This window comes from Pan paniscus, chromosome 4, assembly GCF_029289425.2.
Source record: "Pan paniscus chromosome 4, NHGRI_mPanPan1-v2.0_pri, whole genome shotgun sequence".
In the NCBI taxonomy this organism is placed as follows: domain Eukaryota; kingdom Metazoa; phylum Chordata; class Mammalia; order Primates; family Hominidae; genus Pan; species Pan paniscus.
In genome coordinates this window covers 48110600-48135418 of record NC_073253.2, presented here as the reverse complement: position 1 = coordinate 48135418, position 24819 = coordinate 48110600, and the positions used below count along the sequence as shown (strand labels likewise).

General features: G+C 41.1%; 1 protein-coding gene across 1 annotated transcript in view; it reads left to right on the top strand.

Annotated features, from left to right (window-relative positions):
- The window catches only part of NLN (neurolysin), a 99554-nt gene that overhangs the window by 62878 nt on the left and 11857 nt on the right, over positions 1–24819 (top strand). The window contains exons 8-12 of the mRNA XM_003827430.5: positions 1571–1937; positions 5917–6118; positions 21510–21696; positions 22032–22160; positions 24249–24385. Of these exons, the coding sequence (XP_003827478.1) occupies positions 1571–1937; positions 5917–6118; positions 21510–21696; positions 22032–22160; positions 24249–24385 (1022 nt within the window). The remainder of the gene's footprint in view (positions 1–1570; positions 1938–5916; positions 6119–21509; positions 21697–22031; positions 22161–24248; positions 24386–24819) is intronic.

Here is a 24819-nt window from a genome sequence, read left to right as displayed (position 1 = left end):
TTGTTATTGTATAATTCACTCATTCATTCATGAGACGTTTATGAAATAACTATTCAGCCTTAGGCAGTATGCTAAATAGTAGGATTACTACTTGAGGCCCAGAGTCCAAGACCAGCTTGGGAAACAAAGAGACCCCAACCCTGTCTCTACAGAAAAATTTAAAAATTAGCCAGGCATGGTAGCACGTGCCTGTAATTCTAGCTACTTGGGAGGCTGAGGTGGGAGGATCCCTTGAGCCCAGGAGTTCAAGGCTGCAGTGAGCCATGATCATGCCACTGTGCTCCAGCCTGGGTGACAGAGCAAAACCCTGTCTCTAAAAATAAAAATAATTTTTTAAAAAGAGACAAGGTCTTTTTCTCAATGGATTTGTCACTTACTAGAAACAACAGAAGTGTGAACAGGTAATTACTCTACAGTCTGATGCATGGTATACAAGAGGATGGCTCAGAGAGTTAACAGGTTTGTAAAGAATGTTTCCTTCAGTGGTGATTGCATACACTGAAATTTTCCTTAGTAACCACCTGATTAATTTAATTCATTTAAATGAGTTTTCCTTCTAATTTGAGATTGGCATATTCCTATGCAAAGTGTCCTCTTGAGAGAGGCTAAAGTGCGAGGATCCCTTGAATCTGAGAGTTGGAGTCCAGCCTGGGCAACATAGCAAAACTCACTCACTCTCTCTCTCTCTCTTTATATATATATATATTTGTGTGTGTGTGTCTGTGTGTATACATACATGCACACACACAGACACACGCACGCACACATGCACACAGATATATATATGGATAACTATATCTTTGTATCCTCCATGAGTTTCCTCACTTCTCTTCACGGTATTCCTCGGGCTGCTCCTCCATCTCTCACATTGTGAGGTTGCCTTCTGAACTGCCATGTCCTTTGCAGAGCCAGGCATGTTTTTATCGTAACGTATGTAACAAAATGTAAAAAATAAATACATAAGACCATACTCATTTATCCAAATACAGTAAAGTGAAAAATTGACCACAGCAATATAATTTGTGGTTCTCAGAAGTTTCTCCAGCTAAAAACTGGAATTGCTGTGTCCAGATAAACCTTCACAGAAATGGGGTAATTAGAAACTAAACCCAGTGATAGGAATTTCTAGATAACATTGACCACAGGTCACATCTGATGTGTTTTCCCTAGCTTTCTTAGGAGTCTGACTAACTTCATTGAAGAATAATCATGTACATGACTTTAGTTTCACTAGTGCTTTGTTCCCTGAATAACATTCTTCAGTCAGCGTTCTCTGAGATAAACTTGAGCTTTGGTGATGAATTGAGGAACTCATGGCCCAGTTCTGGGGGTGTTAAAAGAAAAAGGGGCTAGGACCATAAAATCAATAACCCCGAAGAGCAAAGTGTGCTTCCATAATACAGCCTGCTTTCCTCCCTCACTTTTTTCCTCCTCCTTTCCCTCTTTCCACCTGATCTATCTGTATTGAGTACTGCAAAGGAGGAAGCACCATGCTAAAACACAGGTGGTATTTATGAGTATGCTTGCTTCCAAAAGCAAGTAGATCACTAACTTTTCCTTTTCCTTACAGATGATTTAAGCCAGAAGTTAAAACCCTTGGGTGAAGCAGAACGAGAGTTTATTTTGAATTTGAAGAAAAAGGAATGCAAAGACAGGGGTTTTGAATATGATGGGAAAATCAATGCCTGGGATCTATATTACTACATGACTCAGACAGAGGAACTCAAGTATTCCATAGACCAAGAGTTCCTCAAGGAATACTTCCCAATTGAGGTGGTCACTGAAGGCTTGCTGAACACCTACCAGGAGTTGTTGGGACTTTCATTTGAACAAATGACAGATGCTCATGTTTGGAACAAGAGTGTTACACTTTATACTGTGAAGGATAAAGCTACAGGAGAAGTATTGGGACAGTTCTATTTGGACCTCTATCCAAGGTACTAAGGATCACGTTGTTGGAAGGGACCTTAGGGATTCAGCTACTGCCTACTTTAAGACTCTACTCTTGGCCAGGCACAGTGGCTCATGCCTGTAATCCCAACACTTTGGGAGGCCAAGGTGGGAGGATTGCTTGAGGCTAGGAGTTCGAGACCAGCCTGGGCAACATAGTGAGGCCCTGTCTCTACAAAAAATTTAAAAATTAGGTCAAGTGTGGTGGCTCATGCCTGTAGTCCCAGCACTTTGGGAGGCCAAGGCAGGTGGATTGCTTGAGTCTAGGACTTCAAGACCAGCCTGGGCAACATGGCAAAACTCTGTTGCTACAAAAAATACAAAAATTAGCCAGGTGTAGTGGTACATACCTATAGTCCCAGGTACTCGAGAGGCTGAGGTGGGAGGATCACTTGAGCCTCAGAGGTGGAGGCTGCAGTGAGCCAAGATTGCAACACTGCACTCCAGCCTGGGTGACAGAGTGAGACCCTGTCTCAAAAAAAAAAAAAAAAAATTAAAAATTAGCCAGGTGTGGTAGTGCACACCTGTAGTCCTAGCTGTGCTGAAGCAGGAGGATCACTTGAGTCCAGGAGTTTAAGGTTACAGTGAGCTATTATCACACTGCTGCATTCTAGCCTAGGTGACAGAGCTAGACCCTATCTCTAAAAAAATTAATTTAAAAAAAGACTCTACTCTTTCATATTTCTCACATGGGTTTCTTAGTGTACAGATTTAAAATGTGAGTCTGAAGCCAGAATGTCTGGCATCATCATTTACTAGGTAGGTTACTTAATTTTTCTGTGCCCCAGTTTTCTTACCTATATTATAGGTCCTATAAACTGGGAATATTAGTAGTACCTGCTTTGTATGGTCACTGTAAGGATTAAATTGGTTGAATACATGCAAAGCATTTAGAAGACTGCTCAGCACATAGCAAAGGCTTAATCAGAGTTAGCTGCTACCATTGTCATTATCGTCATCATCTAGTTTGTGCACTACATTTACTTAATTAAATATTGACCACCACCCAGGCATGGTGGCTCACACCTGTAATCCCAGCATTTTGGAAGGCTGAGGTGGGCAGATCACTTGAGGTCAGGAGTTCAAGATCAGCCTGGCCAATATGGTGAAACCCTGTCTCTACTAAAAATACAAAAATTTAACAGGCATCTGTAGTCTCAGCTACTCGGGAGGCCAAGGTATGAGAATAGCTTGAACCCTGGAACTGAGATCACGCCACTATACTCCAGCCAGGGCGACAGAGCAAGACTCTAACTCAAAAAATATAAATAAATAAAATTGAGCACCAAAATATTTATTAGATAATCTGTCTGCCAATAATCTATGGCCACTCCCTTCAGTCTGGCTGAGAGGCAGCACAGTTTAGTAGAAGTAGCAAAATCTTTGCAGTCAGTCAGATTTGAGTTTGAATGCTTGAGTGACATAACCTCTTTGAGATTCTGTTTCTTCCTCTGTAATATGGGACTGGAAATCCTTTTACAGGATTGTTTTATGCATTAAAGACTATATATGCAAATCATCTTGCCCAGATATCAGTGGTAACAATTATAAAAATGTTATAATTGTGTCTATAGCGTGTAGTAACTATAGATTCCATAGTGTTTCATCAGACACAAAAGGATTTGGATCTCTTTCTCCCCAGGCTACTTTCTAAAGCAAAGTCAACCTCTTACAATTACTAATAATTTAAATACATCAAAGGAGAGTATAGTATCCCCCTCATTCAGTAATACACACAAGTTTGTAATCCACTGACTTTGAGTGCTGAAAAGTAGGTTGAGTAACTGTGTCATCTAGTTGGTGGGCAGAAGTGTCTTTTAGCACCTAAGTGATTATCCTGGTGTATTAGTCCTTTCTCACAATGCTGTAAAGAACTGACTGAGACTGGGTAATTTATAAAGGAAAGAAGTTTAATTGACTTACAGTTCTGCAGGGCTGGGAGACCTCAGGAAACTTACAATCATGGCAGAAGGGGAAGCAAACACATCCTTCTTCACGTGGCGGCAGGAAGGGGAAGTGCCAAGCAAACAGGGGAAAGCCCCTTATGAAACCATCAGCTCTTGTGAGAACTCACTCACTATCATGAGACTGGCTACCCATGAATCAATTACTTCCCACTGGGTCCCTCCCATGACACGTGGGGATTATTAGAACTACAATTCAAGATGAGCTTTGGGTGGAGACACAGCCAAATCACATCACCTGCTGCTTTATGGACTTACTTTCACTTATATTATGACCTAAAAGTAAAACCCTGCCAAATATAGATGAGTCTTATTTTTAAATAAAAAGTATCAGGATATAGTTTTAACCGAAGAACTCTTTCAGGAGTAATCCTTTAATATTGGAGTCTCCTATAACTGTCCTCAGATTTTCTTTCCAGGGTCAAAGAACAATTCTTGCTACCTCATTCTGCCGTCTCACTGCCAGGATATAATTAATTTCTTTTGTACTCAGAGATCTGGTCATTGCTACCAGCACCCTGGTGTGGGTAACAGAGAGTAATCTTTGTGAAAGTAGTGACCTAGTTAATACTTACTTCCTGTCATCTTAGATGTTCTCTTCATAAAGGTAAAAGGGATTAACTTGTTTTATTTGTCTAACTGACTTTTAAAAAGGGTATTCAGAATAGGTTTTAAAAAGACCAGGTACTGTCTGGGTGCAGTGGCTGTAATCCCAGCACTTTGGGAGGCTGAGGCAGGTGGATCACTTGAGGCCAGGAGTTCAAGACCAGCTTGGTCAACATGATGAAACCCCATCTCTACTAAAAATACAAAAATTAGGCTGGGCACAGTGACTAACACCTATAGTCCCAGCACTTTGGGAGGCCAAGGAGGGCAGATCACCTGAGGTCAGGAGTTTGAGACCAGCTTGGCCAACGTGGCAAAACCCCATCTCTACTAAAAATACAAAAATTAGCTGGGTGTGGTGGCAGGCACTTGTAGTCCCAGCTACTCTAGAGGCTGAGGCAGGAGAATCATTTGAACCCAGGAGGTGGACATTATAGTGAGCCAGTATCTTGCCACCGCACCCCAGCCTGAGCAACAGAGCGAGACTCCGTCTCAAAACAACAGAACAAAATTAACCAGCGTGGTGTTGCATACCTGTAATACCAGCTACTCAGGAGGCAGAGGCAGGAGAATTGCTTGAACCTGGGAGGCAGAGGTTGCAGTGAGCTGAGATCATGCCACTGCACTCCAGCCTGGATGACAGAGCAAGACTCTGTCTCAAAAAACAAAACAAAACAAAAAAAAGACCAGGTACTATTAGTCTTCTGAGCAAAAGAAAAGGGGGAAAGGACACGTACTGCCGAAATGAAGTCTGATAGCTTTTGGAGAATGAAGTCTAATAGCTTTTGGAAAGACCACACAGATACGACACTGTACAAGAATAGTCTAATTGATTGTATAATTTATGCATTTTCCCAGGCTAACTAAAAGCATTCTGTTTCAAAAAGGCCTGTCTAGTTTATAAAAGAAGCTTATTTAATTGCGATTACTGATTCTTTCCTCCTCAAATAAAAGGAAAAACCTTATTGTCAGAAATTCAGTTTTTTATTCCGATTTTAATGAAAAGGCTGCCTAGTGAGTCAAACTGTATCTTTTATTTCAAATGTGTGTTTCAGCATTGTTTAGTGTTTAATAATCCCATCTTTGAAAAAGAAAAGTAGAACCTCATTAAAATAAATTGGACATTCAGCTGTCGGTGTGACATGCATTCTTCATTCTTACCTCGAGATTTTTCAATAAAAGAAACTTCGGAGCTCACACAGAATGTTAGTGGGGTTATTGTTTGTTTAGCTTTAGTTTTTCCATTTTAGCAAAATAACCTACTTTCTAAAAGGTAAATTAATGTTTAAAAGCATCTCTGGTAACAGATATGGCTTAATGACTGGAAGAGGCCATGCCAGTGTAGTTGCTAGAGGAGAATTTTCCTATGTTGCCAACGCGTGTTTCTGGCTCCTAGGGAAGGAAAATACAATCATGCGGCCTGCTTCGGTCTCCAGCCTGGCTGCCTTCTGCCTGATGGAAGCCGGATGATGGCAGTGGCTGCCCTCGTGGTGAACTTCTCACAGCCAGTGGCAGGTCGTCCCTCTCTCCTGAGACACGACGAGGTGAGGACTTACTTCCATGAGTTTGGTCATGTGATGCATCAGATTTGTGCACAGGTGAGTTTATTTTTCCCCCAGTAAACCTGCCAATTAGTTTTTTTAGAAAACTTTTTGACTGCTGTCAGGTTTCTGCTCCTAACAGGTTTTTTCAGAAGCTGAATGTGTTCAAGAATTTTATAGGCCTTCTGCAAAACCAAAATTTTCCTTATCCTGTCCTCTTTCACAACATATTTTTACTTGGAGGTTCATCTACCAGTGAAAGAGGTTTGTTGAATAACAGCCTATGGAAAAAGAATAAGACTATCTGTAAGGAAAGGTTACAAATACTTTGCTTTTTCCTTTTAATCCTTTTCTATAGGAATTTGATATAAATTTCTCAGAAAAACTGTGCTGTAATCTGTCTCTTCTGCTTATCAATGCTTTGTTTACTTTAGTGGTTTTTCAATCCTCTTAGACCCTTTACTCATTTTTAAATAATAATTTTCTAACATTTCCCTTTACTAACTTCAAATTAAAATCATAGATAATATAGTATAACCATGCAAAGAATTTGCCAGAGTGGAGGTGTATGTGTGCAGTAGATTAAAACCGACTTTTTTATTTCTGAAAATAAAAAGTACATTTATTCTCAACTTTGTAATACAATCCATTTAATTAGGCCCAGACTATTCTAGCATGAACCATATGAACTTGCTAACATTTAACCATTATTAACATATGAAAATGTCTAGTTCAGCAATTCACCATAATAGTTGAAATATACTGTTATTGGCTGGGCATGGTGGCTCATGCCTGTATTCCCAGCACTTTGGGAGGCCAAGGTGGAAGGATCGCTTGAGTCTAGGAGTTTGAGAACAGCCTGGGCAACGTGGTAAAACAAACAAAAATTATCCAGGCATGGTGGTATGTGCCTGTGGTCCCAGCTACTCGGGAGGCTGAGGTGGGAGGATCACTTGAGTTCAGGAGGTTGAGGTTGTAGTGAGCCATGATTGTGCCACTGTACTCCAGCCTGGGTGACAGAGCAGACCTTGACTTAAAAAAAAAAAAGAAAACCACCCAAAAAACTGATAGTAACAGAAATGAAGGTACAGTTTTCCAAATTTGAAATCTCTGTATGTCTCTAAAGGTAGACTTAAAAAACAACAACAACAAAAACAAAAACATTTTTATTAGGATACTTTTAGATTCATAGAAAACTTGCAAAGATGATATAAGGATTGCCTGTATACCCCTCAGCCTCTCACTCCTACTTCTAACATCTTCCATTCCAATAGCACATTTGTCATAGCTAAGAAGCCAGCATTGATACAGTACTCCAGACTGAACACCAGAGTTTATTTGGATTTTACTAGTTTTCCTTAATGATCTTTATACAGAGAATCTTTTAAAATCCATACGGTGTCCTCACTGAATATAAATAGAAGAAATTTTTGTATTTTTCAAGTGATAATGCTTGGATATGACTATGCAGTAAGACATAATGAAGTATGCTGGAGGTTTGCACTGTATGGAAGTAACCCTGAATGGAGCAGCAGCAAGTGCAAACTGATGGAAGTGGTTTATGTTGTCAGCTCAAGTCCTAGAACAGTGCTGACAATGGTGGCATGAGGTTCCAAAATGATGAACAACTCCTGGGAAACTTCAAAAGAAAGTAATCTCACTTCAACTTACACAGTAGATCCTAGTACTTGTAGTCTTAGAAATTAAAATGGTGTAAAAAATGCTTCGCAAGGCTAGGCATGGCAGCTCACACCCACAACCCCAGCACTTTGGGAGGCCAAGGCCGGCAGATCGCCTGAGCTCAGGAGTTCAAGACCAGCAACATTGTGAAACCCAGTCTCTACAAAAGATACAAAAATTAGCCAGGTATGATGGCACACACCTGTAGTCCCAGCTACTCGGAAGGCTGAGGCAGGAGGATTGCCTGAGCCCAGGAGGTCGAGGCTGCGGTGAGCTGTGATCGCACCACTGCTCTCCAGCCTGGGTGAAAAAGTGAGACCCGGTCTCAAAAGAAAAAAAAAATGCTTTGCAAAAATATGTACAGTGGGGTTAGTTTCTCGGTTTAGTTACTGCTAGTTTTTTTGATTTATGTGAATAGTCCAGCAGGGGGTATGAATGACAAGCAGGATATGGAACAGTCTTTTTGTTGTCCTGACATGTGCAGAATCAGTCCTGTGCATCCAGCATCCCTGTATCCCAGAGTAGCCCTAATCATTGTAATAACCCAAAATGTACCCATTCATTTCCAAAATACTTCCGTCACCTTTGTTTAAAAACTGTTTGGTTCTTTCAACATTTTATCTTTAACCTGGTGCTTCCATCTTTTGTTTTAAAAAACAGAGGGGAATAGTATATGAGTATGTCCAGAGAAATGTCCTGATATGGCCATTTTTAATCTCTCTTTAATCCAAGGAAAATAAATCTTTCAGAATAATCTAACCTTTCTTTCTTAGGTGTTTTTAAAATTTATTATCATAGCACTGACTGGGCATGGTGGTTCATGCCTGTAATCCCAGCACTTTGGGAGGCCGAGGCAGGAGGATTGCTTGACCCTAGGGGTTCAAGACCAGGCTGGGCAACATGGTGAAAACCCATCTCTACCAAAAATACAAAAAATTAGCTGGGTGTGGTAGTGTGGCTAGGCTTTGCAAGGCTAGGCATGGCAGCTCACACCCATAACCCCAGCACTTTGGGAGGCCCACTTGGGAGGCTGAAGGGGGAGGATGGTTTGAGCCTGGAAGGTGGAAGTTGCAGTGAGCTGAGAGTGTGCCATTGCACTCCAGCCTGGGCAATAGGGCCAGAGCCTGTCTCAAAAAATAAATAAGATAGGCCAGGCATGGTGGCTCACACCTGTAATCCAAGCACTCTGGGAGGCCCAGGCAAGTGGGTCACCTGAGGGCAGGAGTTCGAGACTAGCCTGGCCAACATGGCAAAACCCCGTCTCAACTAAAAATACAAAAATTAGCCGGGCGTAGTGGCACATGCCTGTAATCCCAGCTACTCAGGAGGCTGAGGCAGGAGAATCGCTTGAACCCAGGAGGCAGAAACTACAGTGAACCAAGATCGTGCCACTGCACTCCAGCCAGGGTGACAGAGTGAGACTCTGTCTCAAAATAAATAAATAAATAAAGTCTATTATCATAGCACTAGGATTCCTGAAATATTTATCGTGTGGACCTTCTATCAATGTCCACACTGTGGTTGACATTTCCTTTAATTAGGATAACTCCAGTTTACATTTAAAAAATTTTTTTGTAATTTAGAAGTCAAAAATATTTTTCTTAATTTTAGACTTATGGTATATTACTTATATTATCCAAAATCCAGTTATATGTTTGTACATAGATTAATAATGACCTGCTTTTAAAATAGTGGATGCTCACATTTTTGGATCTGAGGACCCTATGAAAATCTGATTTATGCTGTGGGTACCTCTTGTAGAAAAATACACCTACAAATATGCATGAAATTCCAAAAGGCTCACAGACCCCTCGAAGCCCTCACCATAATGAATCTCAAGTTAAGAACTCCTGAGTTATAGCAGTTTCCTTCTTATTTGGTGATTTCACAAGGAAGCATTTTGGTCTTTTAATCACATTTATTAAGATAATAGTGATCTTCAAATAGGGTTTTCAGTGCTCTTGATGCATGTTCGTTTTTCAGGCACAGTCCTCTTATCAACTTATTATCATATGCTTACCATGTATTCCATCAGTTCTCCACAACTCATTCCATTGTTCCCATTATTTCTTACATTAATTGTGATCTTTTGAGATAGTCACTTTAGTACTAGAAAGATCTTTTCTTGGTACTCTGACATTTTAGAGCTGTCTGACTCGTGACTGAACTATTAATATATATATTGCATTCACCAGCTTAGTGTTTCTCTCTTGAAACAGTAGACATATTCAGTTCTTAAAGTTTTGCCTAACCTCATCCATGAGCACAAATGTGTCATACTGATGAATAATGTGTTGGTACAATTCTTTACTTGGTCATATCTTCATGAGATTATCTTTGAAAAATCTCTTCTTGTCTATTAATCCTTTCAGATAGCCTGTAATATTTTAAGAACTTTTAAGGTCATCACGAGTGATCACTACTTTTGTTTTTCATAGGCACCAATCCATATATTTGCAAATTTATAATTTCAAAGCCTTTCGTACTGACCTAAAATGGATGATAGTGAAAACAGAGATTGACAACTTCTATGTTCACTAATACTTCCAGCTTACCTAAGAAACATATAGTGAATTAAAAATTTGCCATATGTATTCAGTACATTGGTTTTAAGAAATGGCAGCTCAGTGTTTGAGCTCTCCACTGTGGCAGTTGGCAGGTTTCATGACTAGAAGGGCTCGTTTGAGCTTGTCATCGTAATATTTAAACATGTTGGCAAGAACATCCCGTTTTCAAACATGTAGATGCACTAGTTCAATATGTCTACTATCTCTTCATTCAGGACGTGAGTTTCACTCGTATTACGTTTACAGGGTAGGTAGGTAATTTTGAAGATAGCAATCAAGAGGTGATATCTGTAGTATCTGTTCCTGTTGCATGGCTTTATTGTGGTTTGAGCTGTCAGTAATCACTAGCCTTTGAACTTCTGTAGAATAGTAATGCCTCTTAGCCTCCATTGTGATGTCTGTGTTGTGTTGTACATTAAGAGCGGTGATGAATTTTGAACTGTAAAGATGTCATTATTCTAAGGAAACACATAAGAATTACGCTAAAGCCTTCTTAATTAAACGTGAAAGGGATGGGCAGAAGAACTTCAAATTGTGTGACTTGAAATCATTAATTTGGTTGAAAACTAATAAATAAAGCAGCTTGTCTGCTCTAAATATTTGGATTAGATTCTGCTGTAGATAAATGTACCCTGTATTAGTCAGGAAGGCACCCTGGTGTTATGACAAGAGCACTGGATCAAACATCATTTGTGTATCTGTGGACCTGGCTGTATGACTTGGGGAAAGTTATTTAAACTCTTTGAACCATCTCATTTTTCTTATTCAGAAAATGGGGACAACAGCAATTCTATGTACTTCCCTGGACGATTGGGAGAATTAAACCAAGCAGTATGTGAAAAGGCATTTGGAAAAGCATAAGGAGCCATATGTATGTGAAGTATTCTTGAAACTATGCTTATGTATAATTCAACTCTTTTGAGAACAATATACAACTCAAAACTAGAAAGGGGGTAAAAAAGACCATCTGCCCTGAGACAATTTACTGCCACTTGAGGTTCAACAGAATTCACAAATGCTTACCTTCAGTGGGTTTTGAGTGAAGATCTGTGGAAGGTGATTGGAAACCCTCACGTTTGTATTTGGTTCTGTTTTGTTTTCATGATTGCTGCCTACTTAGAATTTGATACCTGAAACAATAACAGAAAGAGCAGCTTGGAGTATTGGGAGTGATGGAGGATTAGCTGAAGAGCAATGTGGGTATGTTTATCTCCAGTATTAACCCCCAGGAAGCGAAAGACAAGCGAAAGACAAGGTTAGACCAGCCAAGACCATACCTAGTCAGGCAGAATATGCAGGCTCAGAAGAAGATAGGCAGCTGAGACTTACTGAACATGTACCAGGTGCCAGGAAATATACACACTGCTTTACATTCATTCATTTTTATCTTCACAGTACGCTCTGAAGTAGATGGGTACTGTTATTGTCCCCATTTTCCAAATGAAAAATCTGAGACATAGAAGGACCTGCCCAGGGTCCAATAGTCATGACCTAACTGCTCTACTTTATTGTGTATTTGCGCTCCCATTCCATGCACTGGAGACAGTACTATTATTCATGGTCTGAATTTGGTCTTCCAAATGTGTTGGATGGGCTTCCTTCTCCTAAGTTTATTAAATGACACTCTAATAATGTAGAATGAATGCAAATGTGGAATGAATGCATTTATTTATTTCTAGGTTTCCCTCTGTGTGAGTTGACTGTTGAGGTTTCAGTCCTAAAATGCAGTGAACTCCCTATCATCAACTTTGTGGCCTCTGCTGTCACCCTGTCTCCCTAGCCCCAACTCCAGCACACTGTTTTAGTTTGTGACTTTAACATCAGATGTAATTTCTTTCAAGATCTTCTTTTTGTTACTTTGTTTGCTTATACATATACAAACAATACATACATGTGTAAATAAAATAAATGAAGTCATAAACCAAAATATGAATGTATTAATGCATAATGTTTATTTGGGAATGTGCTTATTTCTTTCATTTGCTTAGTGCATTTTCTACATGTATTATTTTTTAAAAATCAAAATATTTTTTAAAGAGAGGGATGTTTAGTTTTTTGTTTGTTTGTTTTTGGAGACAGGGTCTCACTCGGTCACTCAGGCTGGAGTGCAGTGGCACAATCATGGCTCACTGTAGCCTCCACCTCTCCAGGCTCAGTTGATCCTTCCACCTCAGCTTCCTAAGTAGCTGGGACCACAGGCATGTACCACTACACCAGGGTAATTTTTGTATTTTTTGTAGAGATAGGGTTTCACCATGTTGCCCAGGCTGATCTTGAATTCCTGGGCTCAAGCAATCTGCCCACGTCAGCCTCCCAAAATGCTGGGATTACAGGTGTGAGCCACCATGCCCAGCCTATATAGTTATTTTAAGAAACAGAATTATTGACTATGTGTCTGACATGTCATATTACCTATGGTAGGATGGGGTTCAAAAGAAAGAAAAGTTATAGTATCTTGAATGTTTAGAATTTAGCTTGAGGACATGAAGTGCAACAAATAAAAAATTAAAAGCATAATATTAAGTAAAATAATAAAAGTAGAATTTTAAGTATTGAAAAAAAGTAGAGAGGTGAGAGGTTGAGGTCACGAATGATAACAAGGGAAAATATCTTTGAGTTGTTTAAGTTTGAATCTTCATACAGAAATATTCTCCCCAGGGCTTCATCCATTTGACAGATATTTATTGGACATCCTCTACTTTCTGTGCTGGATTTTGGAAATACAGTGGTGAATAAAGCATACTCTCTAGCATTTGAGTTTGAATAGTACCTTTATTTGTTTTCATCTTAAAAAGAAGCAGTTTAAATAAGATGTACCTGATCAGGAAGGTACAGCTAGTTTGGGAGCAAGCCTGTGAACTTAATATGCAGTATTCAAAACTTCTCCAAATTATGTTATTTCCTGGGTCCTTTAAAGGATGATGGTGATACTGAACTGTTGAACTATAGGGCAGTTGTGAAGATAAAGAAGGATGTCAACACATTCTCTTTATTACTGTTATTTCCAGTGATCACTCGGTATGTGTGAAGTTAAAACTATGGCCTTTTAATCATCTGTTTATGGCAAAGTCTAGTAGATAGTGGTCACTTAAAAAAAAAAAACCCATGGTTTCTGTGTGGACATACACAGTGGCTGACTGCATTCCTTTCTCTTGAGAATTCGGTTGTTTGCTGCAAATTGAGCTTTCAAATTTTGTAGGTTCTTTGTCCTCCTTTTTTGAAAAATATTTAAATGATGTTGCCCAAAGGGCTCACAGAGAAACAGCATGACCAACTTTCGGGAAATTAGTAAGCACTAGGGTTATTTTTAGCTTTTTCTCCTTACAAACATTTCCTTTTGTTCTTTAGAAGACATTGTTGATCTTTCATTCATTTGCTGTGCTCTCTCCCCAGCTACAAAATGGCTTTTGAATAGAATAAGCGCTCTCTTCTCTACTCTGCATGACATTAACTATGTTATTATTTTATTCAATTTTTACTCTAGCTCATGAATTATTCATTTGTGTATGTTTTTTTCTGGATATTGAATCCTCCCCTACACACACAAACACACATACACATATTTTTGTTGTCATTTGGGGTTGACATCCTCCCTCATATGCAACTAATGACTGAAAAATCTTCATACAAGCAGGATATACAAAGTCTGTATTTTTGTCAGTATATCATATGGTGGTGGCTAATGGTGTGATTTGGCCTTTATTTGCTGTTAGTACCTATTTAAAAACCATCACCTTGAGAAAATTGTGCAGTAGTGTCACGGGATCCTTGGGGTGTCGCATCACCAGCCAGAAACCTCTGTGACCAGTGGTACCTTTGCCCAGGATTTGCTTGGGCCCACTGGGCCCACTCAGCCTGGCAGGCTGCACTCAGCTCGCACTACTGGCCTGGATCCCATGCCTGCCAAGGGCAAGTGGAGTGGCAAGGGGTGCATGAGTGAGCAAGCATGGGGTCCAGCCACTGCACACAGCCAGGCATGCTGGCTATGGCGGTGCAAGCAGCTCCAGGTGCCAGCACAGGCGCTGGAGGCAAGGCTGCCTGCAAGGCTGCAGCCAGACCAGGCGTACCACAAGCAGCTTTCACAGCTGGCACTGGGGAACACAGTGGCACCCAGAAGCTTAGAGACGCTGGGAACCACATAGCCCCAAAGAAGGTATCACAGCCCTAGCTCAGGGAGCTCCTAGGTCTGGGTTCCCTGAAGGGCCACAGCTCTTCTCTCCTTGTTGCCCACAGCATGGCGAGCAAGGGGCATGTTTCAGCCCTGTTTGTGTTATAGCCCTTTAGGCCCCACCATTCGGCAGGTCCCGAGTTCCTGTCCCGTGCCCAGGAAGAAGGAGGTATACGAACAAGTAGAGGGTGAGCAAGGCAAAGAGGAGCTTTACTGAGCAATAGAACAGCTTAGAGGAGATGCACAATGGGTAGCTCCTCTCCACAACCAGGGTGTCCCAATGTGAGTGTTCAGCTATCAGCAGAGAGTAGACCCTGGAGTGGATAGCTCCTCTCCACAGGTAGGTCATCCTGTAGAGGGTTCAGCTCTCAGCAGAGAAGAGACCCTGGGGTGGGTAGTTCCTCTCCGCAGCTGGTTGTCCCACCATCTTTTCAACTTTCAGTATAGAGGAGACCCTGGGATATGTAGCTCCTCTTTACAGCTGATCATCCCGATGTCTGCTCAGCTGTCAGCAGAGAGGAGACCCTGGAGTGGGTAGCTCCTCTCTGCAGCTGGTTGTCCTGACATCAGCTCAAGTCTGGCTGAGTCCAGTGTTTTTATGGGCTTCAAAGGGGAGAACGTGCAGGCTGATTGGCTTATGGGTGGGCCTGGCAAAAGCACCATAAGTTCCCACTCTGGTCTGCAGGACTGGCAGCCTGGCCCCCAGGCTTCAGGCCTTCCCTGGCTTGAAGGTGGGGCTTCACCAGGGACCCACCCCTTTCTGCCCAGGAACCTGTCTGCCTGCTACCACTGTTTATGGTGCCCAGGCTGTTCATGCAGAGGGGCACCTGCAGGCCAGTGCCAAGCCACGCTCAGTTCCCCCCTCAGCTTCCCTCCCATGCTCGTCAGTGCCCAAAGTTCAGTAGGGGCTGAGGCAGCAAGGGGCTGGCATGTCAGTGCTGTCCTGAGCATATGGACACCTGGCCAGGTTGTGACAGTGCCTGGGATTGACCTCAGCTTTGCTCCAAGATCAGAGCAGGTGCTGCTAATGGGTGGGGGGAGCTTCCGGGGCCCCTGAGAGTACAGAGATGCCTGGGTCCGCAGCCATGGCTGGGTAGCTGTAGCTACACCCAGGAGGGTGGGGCTTCTGCCTTCTCCCAGCCCCTAAGAGTACAGGGATGCCCAGGTCTGCATCTATGGCTTAGGAAACCGCAGCTGTGCCCAGGAGGGTAGGGCTCCTGCCTGCTCCTGGCCCCCAAGAGCACAGGCATACCTGGGTCAGCAGCCACAGCTTGGGCAGCTGCAGCTACGCCCAGGAGGGTGAGGCTCTTGCCCTGCCAACTCAGAAGGGGGAAGGACTTCTGCCTGTTCCTGGCTCCTGCCAGCTCCATGGAGCGCACAGCCCCAGCCACGCTTCCCCCACTGCAGCCGAGATGGGCCACCACTGCCATCAGTAGTATTGCAGAATTGCAAGTTCAGGATAGATGGTTACAAAGGCTGGTCTTTACACTTCAGCTTCATGTTTGATCTTTGAAAAATCTTCCAGTATAAAGAAGAAGTCAAATTTCTAAGGAAGCACACTGAAAACTCACTTTAACTCTTCACATAAAGGAGGGTTTGATATAAGACTTTTGTATTTTAGATCCCATCCAAGAGGATTTAGTCATTTTGTAATATCATTTAACCTTTTTTTTCCATTTTACTCTAAGATACGGAGACAGTTAGCATTTGTGGTTAAGATTGTGGGTTATGAAGTCAGACTGCCTGGTTTCAAAGTGAAGTTACATCATTAATCTCTGTATACCTTAGTTTCCTTATCTCAAAAAGGGAGATAATAGTTACTTCATACAATTATTTTGGGATTTAAATCAGATAATCCATGTAAAGAGCCCATGATATGAGCACACCTCATTTTATTGTCCTTCACTTATTGTACTTCACAGATATTTTGTTTTTTACAAATTGAAGGTTTATGTCAACCATGCTTTAAACAAGTGTGTTAGTGCTGTTTTTCCAACAGCATGTGCTTACTTCTTGTCTCTGTTCACGTTTTGGGATTCTCACAATATTTCACTTTTTTCTTTGTTTTTGATGGAGTCACACCCTGTTGCCCAGGTTGGAGTCCAGTGGTGCAGTCTCAGCTCACTGCAACCTCCACCTCCTGGGTTCAAGCAATCTCCTGTCTCAGCCTCCTAAGTAGCTGGGATTACAGGCACATACCACCACACCCAGCTAATTTTTTTTTGTATTTTTAGTAGACATGGGTTCACCGTGTGGGCCAGGCTGATCTTGATCTCCTGGCCTCAAATGATCTGCCTACCTCGGCCTTCTGAAGTTCTGGGATTACAGGTGGGAGCTACCACACCCGGACAACTTTTTCATTGTTATTGTGTCTGTTATGGTGATCTGTGATCAGTGATTTCCTTTTTTATGAAATAGAGACAGGGTCTTGCCATGTTGCCCAGGCAAGTCTGTCAGTGCTATTTTTCCAACAGAATGTGCTCCCTTCATGTCTCTATGTCACATTTTTGTAATTCTCACAGTATTTCAGACTTTTCCATTATTTTTATATCTGTTATTGTGACCAGCAATCTTTGATATTACTATTGCAATTGTTTTGAGGCAACACAAATCATGCTCTTTATAAGAGAGCGAACTTAATTGATGAATGTTATATGTATACTGACTGCTCCACCGGCCATTTCCCATTTCTCACCCCCTCTTTTGGCCTCCTATCCTCTGAGACTCAAAAATGTTGAAATTAGATTAGTCAATAACCCTACAATGATCTGTAAGTGTTCAAGTGAAAGGAAGAGTCATAAGTCTTTTGCTTTAAATCAAAAGCTAGAAATGATCAAACTTCACGAGGGAGGCATGTCAAAAGATGAGATAGGCCTCTTGTGCCAGTCAGTCAAGTTATGAAACAAAGGAAAAAGTTCTTGAAAGTTATTACAAGTGCTACTCCAATGAACACACAAATAATAAGAAAGCAAAATAGACTTGTTGCTGAGTGGAGAAAGTTTTAGTGGTCTGGGTAGAAGATGAAACCAGCTACAACATTCCCTTAAGACAAAGTCTAATCCAGAGCAAGACCCTAACTCCCATTCTATGAAGCTGAGAGAAGTGAGGAAGCTGCAGAAGAAAAGTTGGAAGGTAGCAGAGGTTGGTTCATGAGGTTTAAAGAAAGAAGCTGTTTCCATAACATAAAAGTGCAAGGTGAAGCAGCAATTGCTGATTTAGAAGCTGTGGCAAGTTATCCAGAAGATCTAGTTAAGATCATTGATGAATGTGGCTACACTAAATGACAGATCTTCCATGTAGATGAAATAGCCTTCTATTGGTAGAAGATGCCATCTAGGACTTTCAGGAATGCTAGAGAGATGTCAATGCCTGGCTTGAAAGCTTCAAAGGACAGGCTGACTCTCCTCTTAGGAGTTAATGCAGCTGGTGACTTGAAGTTGAAGCCAATGCTTATTTACCATTCTGAAAATTCTAGAGCCCTTAAGAATTATGCTGAATCCACTCTGCCTGTGCCCTATAAATGAAACAACAAAGCCTGGATGACAACACATCTGTTTACAGCATGGTTTACTGACTATTTTAAGCCACTGTTGAGATCTACTACTCAAAAAAAAAAGATTCCTTTCAAAATATTACCACTCCTTGACAAAGCACCTGGTCAGACAAGAGCTTGGATGGAGATGTTCCAGAAGATTATGTTGTTTTCATGCCTGCTAACACAACAGCCATTCTGCTGTCCATGGATCAAGGAGTAATTTCAACTTTCAAGTCTTATTATTATGAGAAATACATTTCATAAGACTACAGCTGCCATATATAGTAATTTCTCTGAGGGATCTTGGCAAAGTACATTGACAACCTTCTGGAAAGGATTCACCATTCCAAATGCCGTTAAGAACATGCATGATTCATGGGAAGAGATCAAAATATCAACATTAACAGAAATTTGTAAGAAATTGATTTCAACCCTCATAGATGACTTTGAGGAAGGGGTTCAAGACCTCAGTGGAGGAAGGAGCTGCAGATATGGTAGAAACAGCAGGACAACTAAAATTAGAAGTGGAGCCTGAAGATGTGACTGAATTGCTGCAATCTCATGATAAAACTTAAAGAGATGAGGAGTTGCTTCTTAAGGATGAGCAACAGAAGTGACTTCTTTATATGCAATCTACTCCTGGTGAAGATGCTATGAATATCGTTGAAATGACTGACCACGAAGGATTTTAGAATATTACATAAACTTAATTGGTAGAGCAGTGGCAGGTATTGAGATAATTGACTCCAATTTTGAAAGACATTCTGTTGTGGGTGAAACGCTATCTAACAGCATCGCATGCTACCAAGAAATCTTTCATGAAAGGAAGAGCCAGTCCATTGATATGGCAAACTGCATCTTTGTCTTATTTTAAGAAATAGCGGCTGGCTGCGTTGGCTCCCACCTGTAATCCCAGCACTCTGGGAGGCCGAGGTGGGTGGATCACCTGCGGTCAGGAGTTCGAGACCAGCCTGGCCAACATGGTGAAACCCCATCTCTACTAAAAATACAAAAAGTAGCCGGGCATGATGGTGCCCACCTGTAGTCCCAGCTACTAGGGAAGGTAAGGCAGGAGGATCGCTTGAACCCGGGAGGCAGAGGTTACAGTGAGCTGAGATCATACCACTGCACTGCAACCTGGGCAACAGAGCAAGACCCTGTCTCAAAAAAAAAAAAAGAAAGAAAAGAAAAAAAGGAGGAAGGAAATTGCCACAGCCATGCCAACCTTCCATAATTACACCCTGATCAGTTAGCACCCTGATTATAACTACCACCATGATCAGTTAGCAGCCATCAACATTGATGGAGGCAAGACCCTCCACCAGCAAAAAAGATTATAGCTTGCCAAAGGCTCAGATGATCATTAGCATTTTTTAACATATAAGGTGTATACATTGTCTTTGTGGGTGTTTTCGGTTTTGATTTTTTTTTTTTCTTTTTTTGAGACAGAGTCTCACTCTGTTGCCCAGGCTGGAATGCACTGGTGCTATCTTGGCTCACTGCAACCTCCACCTCCCAAGTTCAAGCAATTCTCCTGCCTCAGCCTCCTGAGTAGCTGGGATTACAGGTGCCCGCCACCATGCCTGGCTAATTTTTGTATTTTTAGTAGAGACAGAGTTTCATCATGTTGGCCAGGCTGGCTCGAACTCCTGACCTCAGGTGATCCACCCACCTCCGCCTCCCAGAGTGCTGGGATTACAGGTGTGAGTCACCGCACCAGCCATGTACATTGTTTTTTAGACAATTCTTTTGAACAGTTAATAGACTAGAGTATAATGTAAATTTATAGACTTTTATCTGCACTGGGAAATCAAAAAGTTTGTGTGGCTTACTTTATTGTGATATTCACTTCATTGCAGTGGTCTGGAACTAAACCCACAGTATCTCTAAGGTATGCCTGTAATGCCTAACATAGGAAAGTCTCAACAGATGTTAGCTATTATTATTGTATAAGATTGTTTTATTTATGATATAAGATGTAATCTTAGACTATCATATACCATAATGAGATAAAATATTCAATTTCTGGGGACCCTTACCTCTTTCCCTGCAAGATTTTTTTTATTGGGATGTCCTCAATAGAGGTGGCTTAATTCCACAACTAGTGAATTTAGTTATCCTTGCCCCTTTAATATTTGCATCTCTTCATATCTAGAATCGGCACAATTATAATGAGAAATCAAGCAAAACATTTTTTTGCATAAAGAGAGGAAGGCAGAATGTGAGATGGCGTTGACATCTGTGCCTCTGCCCTGGGCCAAAAAGCAGAGTGGGTATTTGCTGCTGATTCGGCACCCCATCTGCTGCCTTCTCTGGTGGTTACATCCCTCTTCCCTTTCCCCTCCGTGTGGAGCCCCAGGGATGATGAAGTCAGGGAGAGAAGGATGGAATGTAATGCATCAGAGGAGAAAAACAGGACAGAGGTTCAGTGAAAGACAACGGAATGAGGAGCCCCATTCTGCAGATGACCCAGTAGGATAAATGCTGTCTTCTCTGCCAATGGCAGTTTTACAAGTGTTTGAAGGACTGTGTGAAGGTTAAAAAACACTAGCCTGTTTTAGTGAATCTCTGTTTTTCTACTTGAGAGCTTTTCTGACGTCTGACTCAAGAATTTACTAAACTTGGTTTCATTAAACTCTTTTTAAACCTCTTTTGTTTTTTTAACTCTTAGCTCAGGCCTTCAGAATAGGTCGTTTGTTTTTACCAGGAGTGCTCCAACTTTTGAATACATCCGTTGTTTCTCTTTTCCTATAGCATATAACTCACTCCACTTGCCAATTAATTTACAAACCTAACTCCTACTAAAGCAGCTTCTTATTTTAAGGTAACATTGTCTACCCAATCTGAGAGGTAGAAATCTGACTTTCTACAACATGGTAATCTTAGAACCACTCATTTAAAGTTTAAAATGCAAAGCATTGCACACTCAAAGTCTATAATGTTGTGATTTAACTCTTTAATTAATTTTGGTTAAGACCTAAGTAGTTAAGACCTAAGCAATAGAGTGATGAGTGCCCCAGAAAGGCATGGATTGAGACCTAAGCAATAGAGTGATGAGTGCCCCAGAAAGGCATGGATTGAGTAAACAAAAGTAAGCAATTGGAAGGAGGAGCTAGGGAGAAATTGCTTGTTTAATGGATCTCTTCATTTTTAATGGAAAATTCTTTAAAAATACTTCTGCTTTCAAAGCTTAAGGCTTGTTTTTAGCTTAGACTGATTGTATTTTTCAGTTCTGATTTTCTGATGATTGTTCCAACTTTGTCTACAATTCAAAGGAATGAAATTACTACTGTAATATAGAGTATTTGGGGGTTATTTTTCACACTGTTCAGCTGCTGTGTTTTATTTTCACTTGACTATGAGGTTATTCTAACCCCTCATTCAGAGGAACGGTTGAGTCTGATTCTGCCTTAAGTTTTCGTGACTCTTAATAATTATTCATTGCATATGTACTTTTCATTCAGCTCTTTAAAAAAATTCTCTGTGTTTGCTTTCTAGACTGATTTTGCACGATTTAGCGGAACAAATGTGGAAACTGACTTTGTAGAGGTGCCATCGCAAATGCTTGAAAATTGGGTGTGGGACGTCGATTCCCTCCGAAGATTGTCAAAACATTATAAAGATGGAAGCCCTATTTCAGACGATCTGCTTGAAAAACTTGTTGCTTCTAGGCTGGTCAACACAGGTATGACTTCTAATTTTAAAAAGGAAAATAAATTAGAATCTCTTAATGCAGAATTGCTGTCACCTTCTTCTGTAGAACTTATTTTCATTTTAAATGGTATCCCAACCGTGCTAGCATGAGGAGTGAAGAACACTAAATATATTGGAATAGGAAACCCCGGAATTTTGTCTGAGGCAAAAAACCACATCTCCTTTTAAATCTTAAGTAGAATGAGATGTCCTGCTCCCATTTTGTGAGTACTACTGGAATCTGTTTTTGGAATCTACAATCTTGTGATAATAAAACACACAGTTCTCTCTTCTTCAAAACATGCCCAAACATTCTTATGTTATTAGGTCTTCTGACCCTGCGCCAGATTGTTTTGAGCAAAGTTGATCAGTCTCTTCATACCAACACATCGCTGGATGCTGCAAGTGAATATGCCAAATACTGCTCAGAAATATTAGGAGTTGCAGCTACTCCAGGTATGTAACTACTATGAATTGAGTTCATTTCTCTGTGAAGCACAGGGCGTTCTCCTAACACTGCAGGGGAGATGGAGTTTGTCAGACAGATTACCTAATTGTTTCTGATTTCTGTAATCAGGCCATGACTTTCAGATAAGCATACTATGTCCTTATGAGTTATCCCGTCCAAATGCGCTTGAAGGAAAGGTGGCTCCAGATCTGCAGCATTTTAGTGTAATCAGGCGTGAGCAGTTGGCCTCCGCCCCAGAGCTGGGAGAGCCATTCGTGTTGGCAGCACACTCTCAGCTCCTCCCTCCCTGTATGCATCATGACTTCCCTGTGATTTTCAGGAAGAAATTGGCAGAAGGGGAACTTTTTAAGTTTTTTTTCCTTTACATATAGTGTTTTGTTTATTTTTTCCATCCCCTCAAGCATTTATCCTTTGTGTTACATACAGTCCACTTGCACTCTTTTAGTTATTTTTAAATGTACAATTAAATTATTATTGACTATAGTCATCCTGTTATGCTATCAAGAAGGTGCATTTTCAGGCCTGGCATGGTGGCTCACACCTGTAATCCCAGCACTTTGGGAGGCTGAGGCAGGAAGATCACTTGAGCTCGGGAGTTCGAGACCAGCCTAGGCAACATGGCAAAACCCGTCTCTACCAAAATACAAAAATTAGCCAGGTGTGGTGGTGTATACCTACAGTCCTAGCTACCCAGGGGGCTGAGTTGAGAGGATCACCTGAGCCTGGGGAGGTTAAGCCTGCAGCGAGCCATGATTGCACCACTGCACTCCAGCCTGGGTGACACAGTGAGACCCTGTCTCAAAAAAAATAAAGGGTATTTGGGGGGAGAAGCATGAACTTCACCTTGTTTCTGATTCTGAGATCAGTTAAAGCATTTGACTAGCAGTTTGTAATCTGAGATTTATGGAACTCATGCATGGGCGTGTTTATATTTGTAGGTGTATGTTTTAAGCCAATATATAGTTGTGCTTTTATATGTAGTTGGTAAGGTGGATTTTTTTTCACCAAGGAAATTGTTATTAAAATGAGTCAGCCACATTTATAGAGAGAATAAAGATAAGAATGGTCCGTTGATTCATTCTAGGCTCCCCACATAGTAAGCCATAGTGCACCTTTGTGTCACAAGCCTTTGTGTCGCAATTACATTTTTAAATGTACAATTAAATTATTATTGACTATAGCCATCCTGTTATGCTATCAAGAAGGGACATTTTTAGGCCTGGCATGGTGGCTCACGCCTGTAATCCAGCATTTTGGGAGGCTGAGGCAGGAAGATCACTTGAGCTCAGGATTTTTGACAAAATCCTATATGAAGTAGCCCTACAGGTAGATTGAATTGGTGAAAAGTTCTTTTTCAGGCAAGGCACGGTGACTCACGCCTGTAATCCCAACACTTTGGGAGACCGAGGCAGGCAGATAGATCACTTGAGGTCAGAAGTTTGAGACCAGCCTGACCAAAGTGGTGAAACCCTATATCTACTAAAAATACGAAAATTAGCCGGCGTGGTGGCATGCACCTGTAATCCGAGCTACTCAGGAGGCTGAGGCAGGAGAATCCCTTGAACCTGGGATGCTGAGGTTGCATTGAGCCGAGATCTCACCACTGTACTCCAGCTTGGGCAACAGAGTGAAACTCTGTCTCAAAAAAAAGTTCTTTTTCAGTAATTATCAACCTAAAATAAGTGCAATTCTAAGACATTTTAGATATAAAGAGGTGTGGCAAAGAGTAGGGTTAATATTATTTTTCAAAACACATACATGTTTAAGAGATAAGAAAGGACTGATTTCAGTTCTAAAACACTGAGCTATCTGGTGGGTGTGGACAAAGCCGCTGAAACTATCCTTAGGCATTCCAGAGCTTGGGGCCGAAACCAGCTCTGAGGTTGAGCCATTGACAGATGTTTATAAACATCTTGGCCAAGAGGACACATCAGCCCAAGGAGTACTAGAGGTGAGATCATGTCATTCATTCTCTCCTCCCACAGCTGGGCTCCTCAGAGGGAAACCTTAGCTAGCTGTTAACCTGATCATTAACGTTTGCTATCACATTGATTGAAATGTATCTTTTTTTAAAGGCACAAATATGCCAGCTACCTTTGGACATTTGGCAGGGGGATACGATGGCCAATATTATGGATATCTTTGGAGTGAAGTATTTTCCATGGATATGTTTTACAGCTGTTTTAAAAAAGAAGGGATAATGAATCCGGAGGTATAGTATTATTTTTCTCCTTTTATTAATTTTGTAGTTGCTCCCTCCCCTTTAACTCCTAGTGTAAAATATTGGTCACATCTAGATTTTACTGTAAGAGGCTTGGTAACAGCTTTTACCTCTGAGGCCCTGCATCTTTCAAATCATCATACATCATTAAGTTGCGTATGCAAGTGATTAATTCTATAGCTTAAAAAAAAACGAGTATATTTTCTTGCTTATTAACATTCTGATATATTACATAATTAAAAATTCAAAGCTTTGTTTATGGATTTGAGAATCTGTAGCTGCTAGTTTTGACATGTACCATACAACATTTTAGTTTTATAGGAGGTTGGGAAAGAAAGGTAAACTCCTTCCTGATGTAAATGGTTTCCCTGTGTTTTGATATTCTCTACACACTTTGTGCACTTTCTGTGGGAGACGCCCTTTTT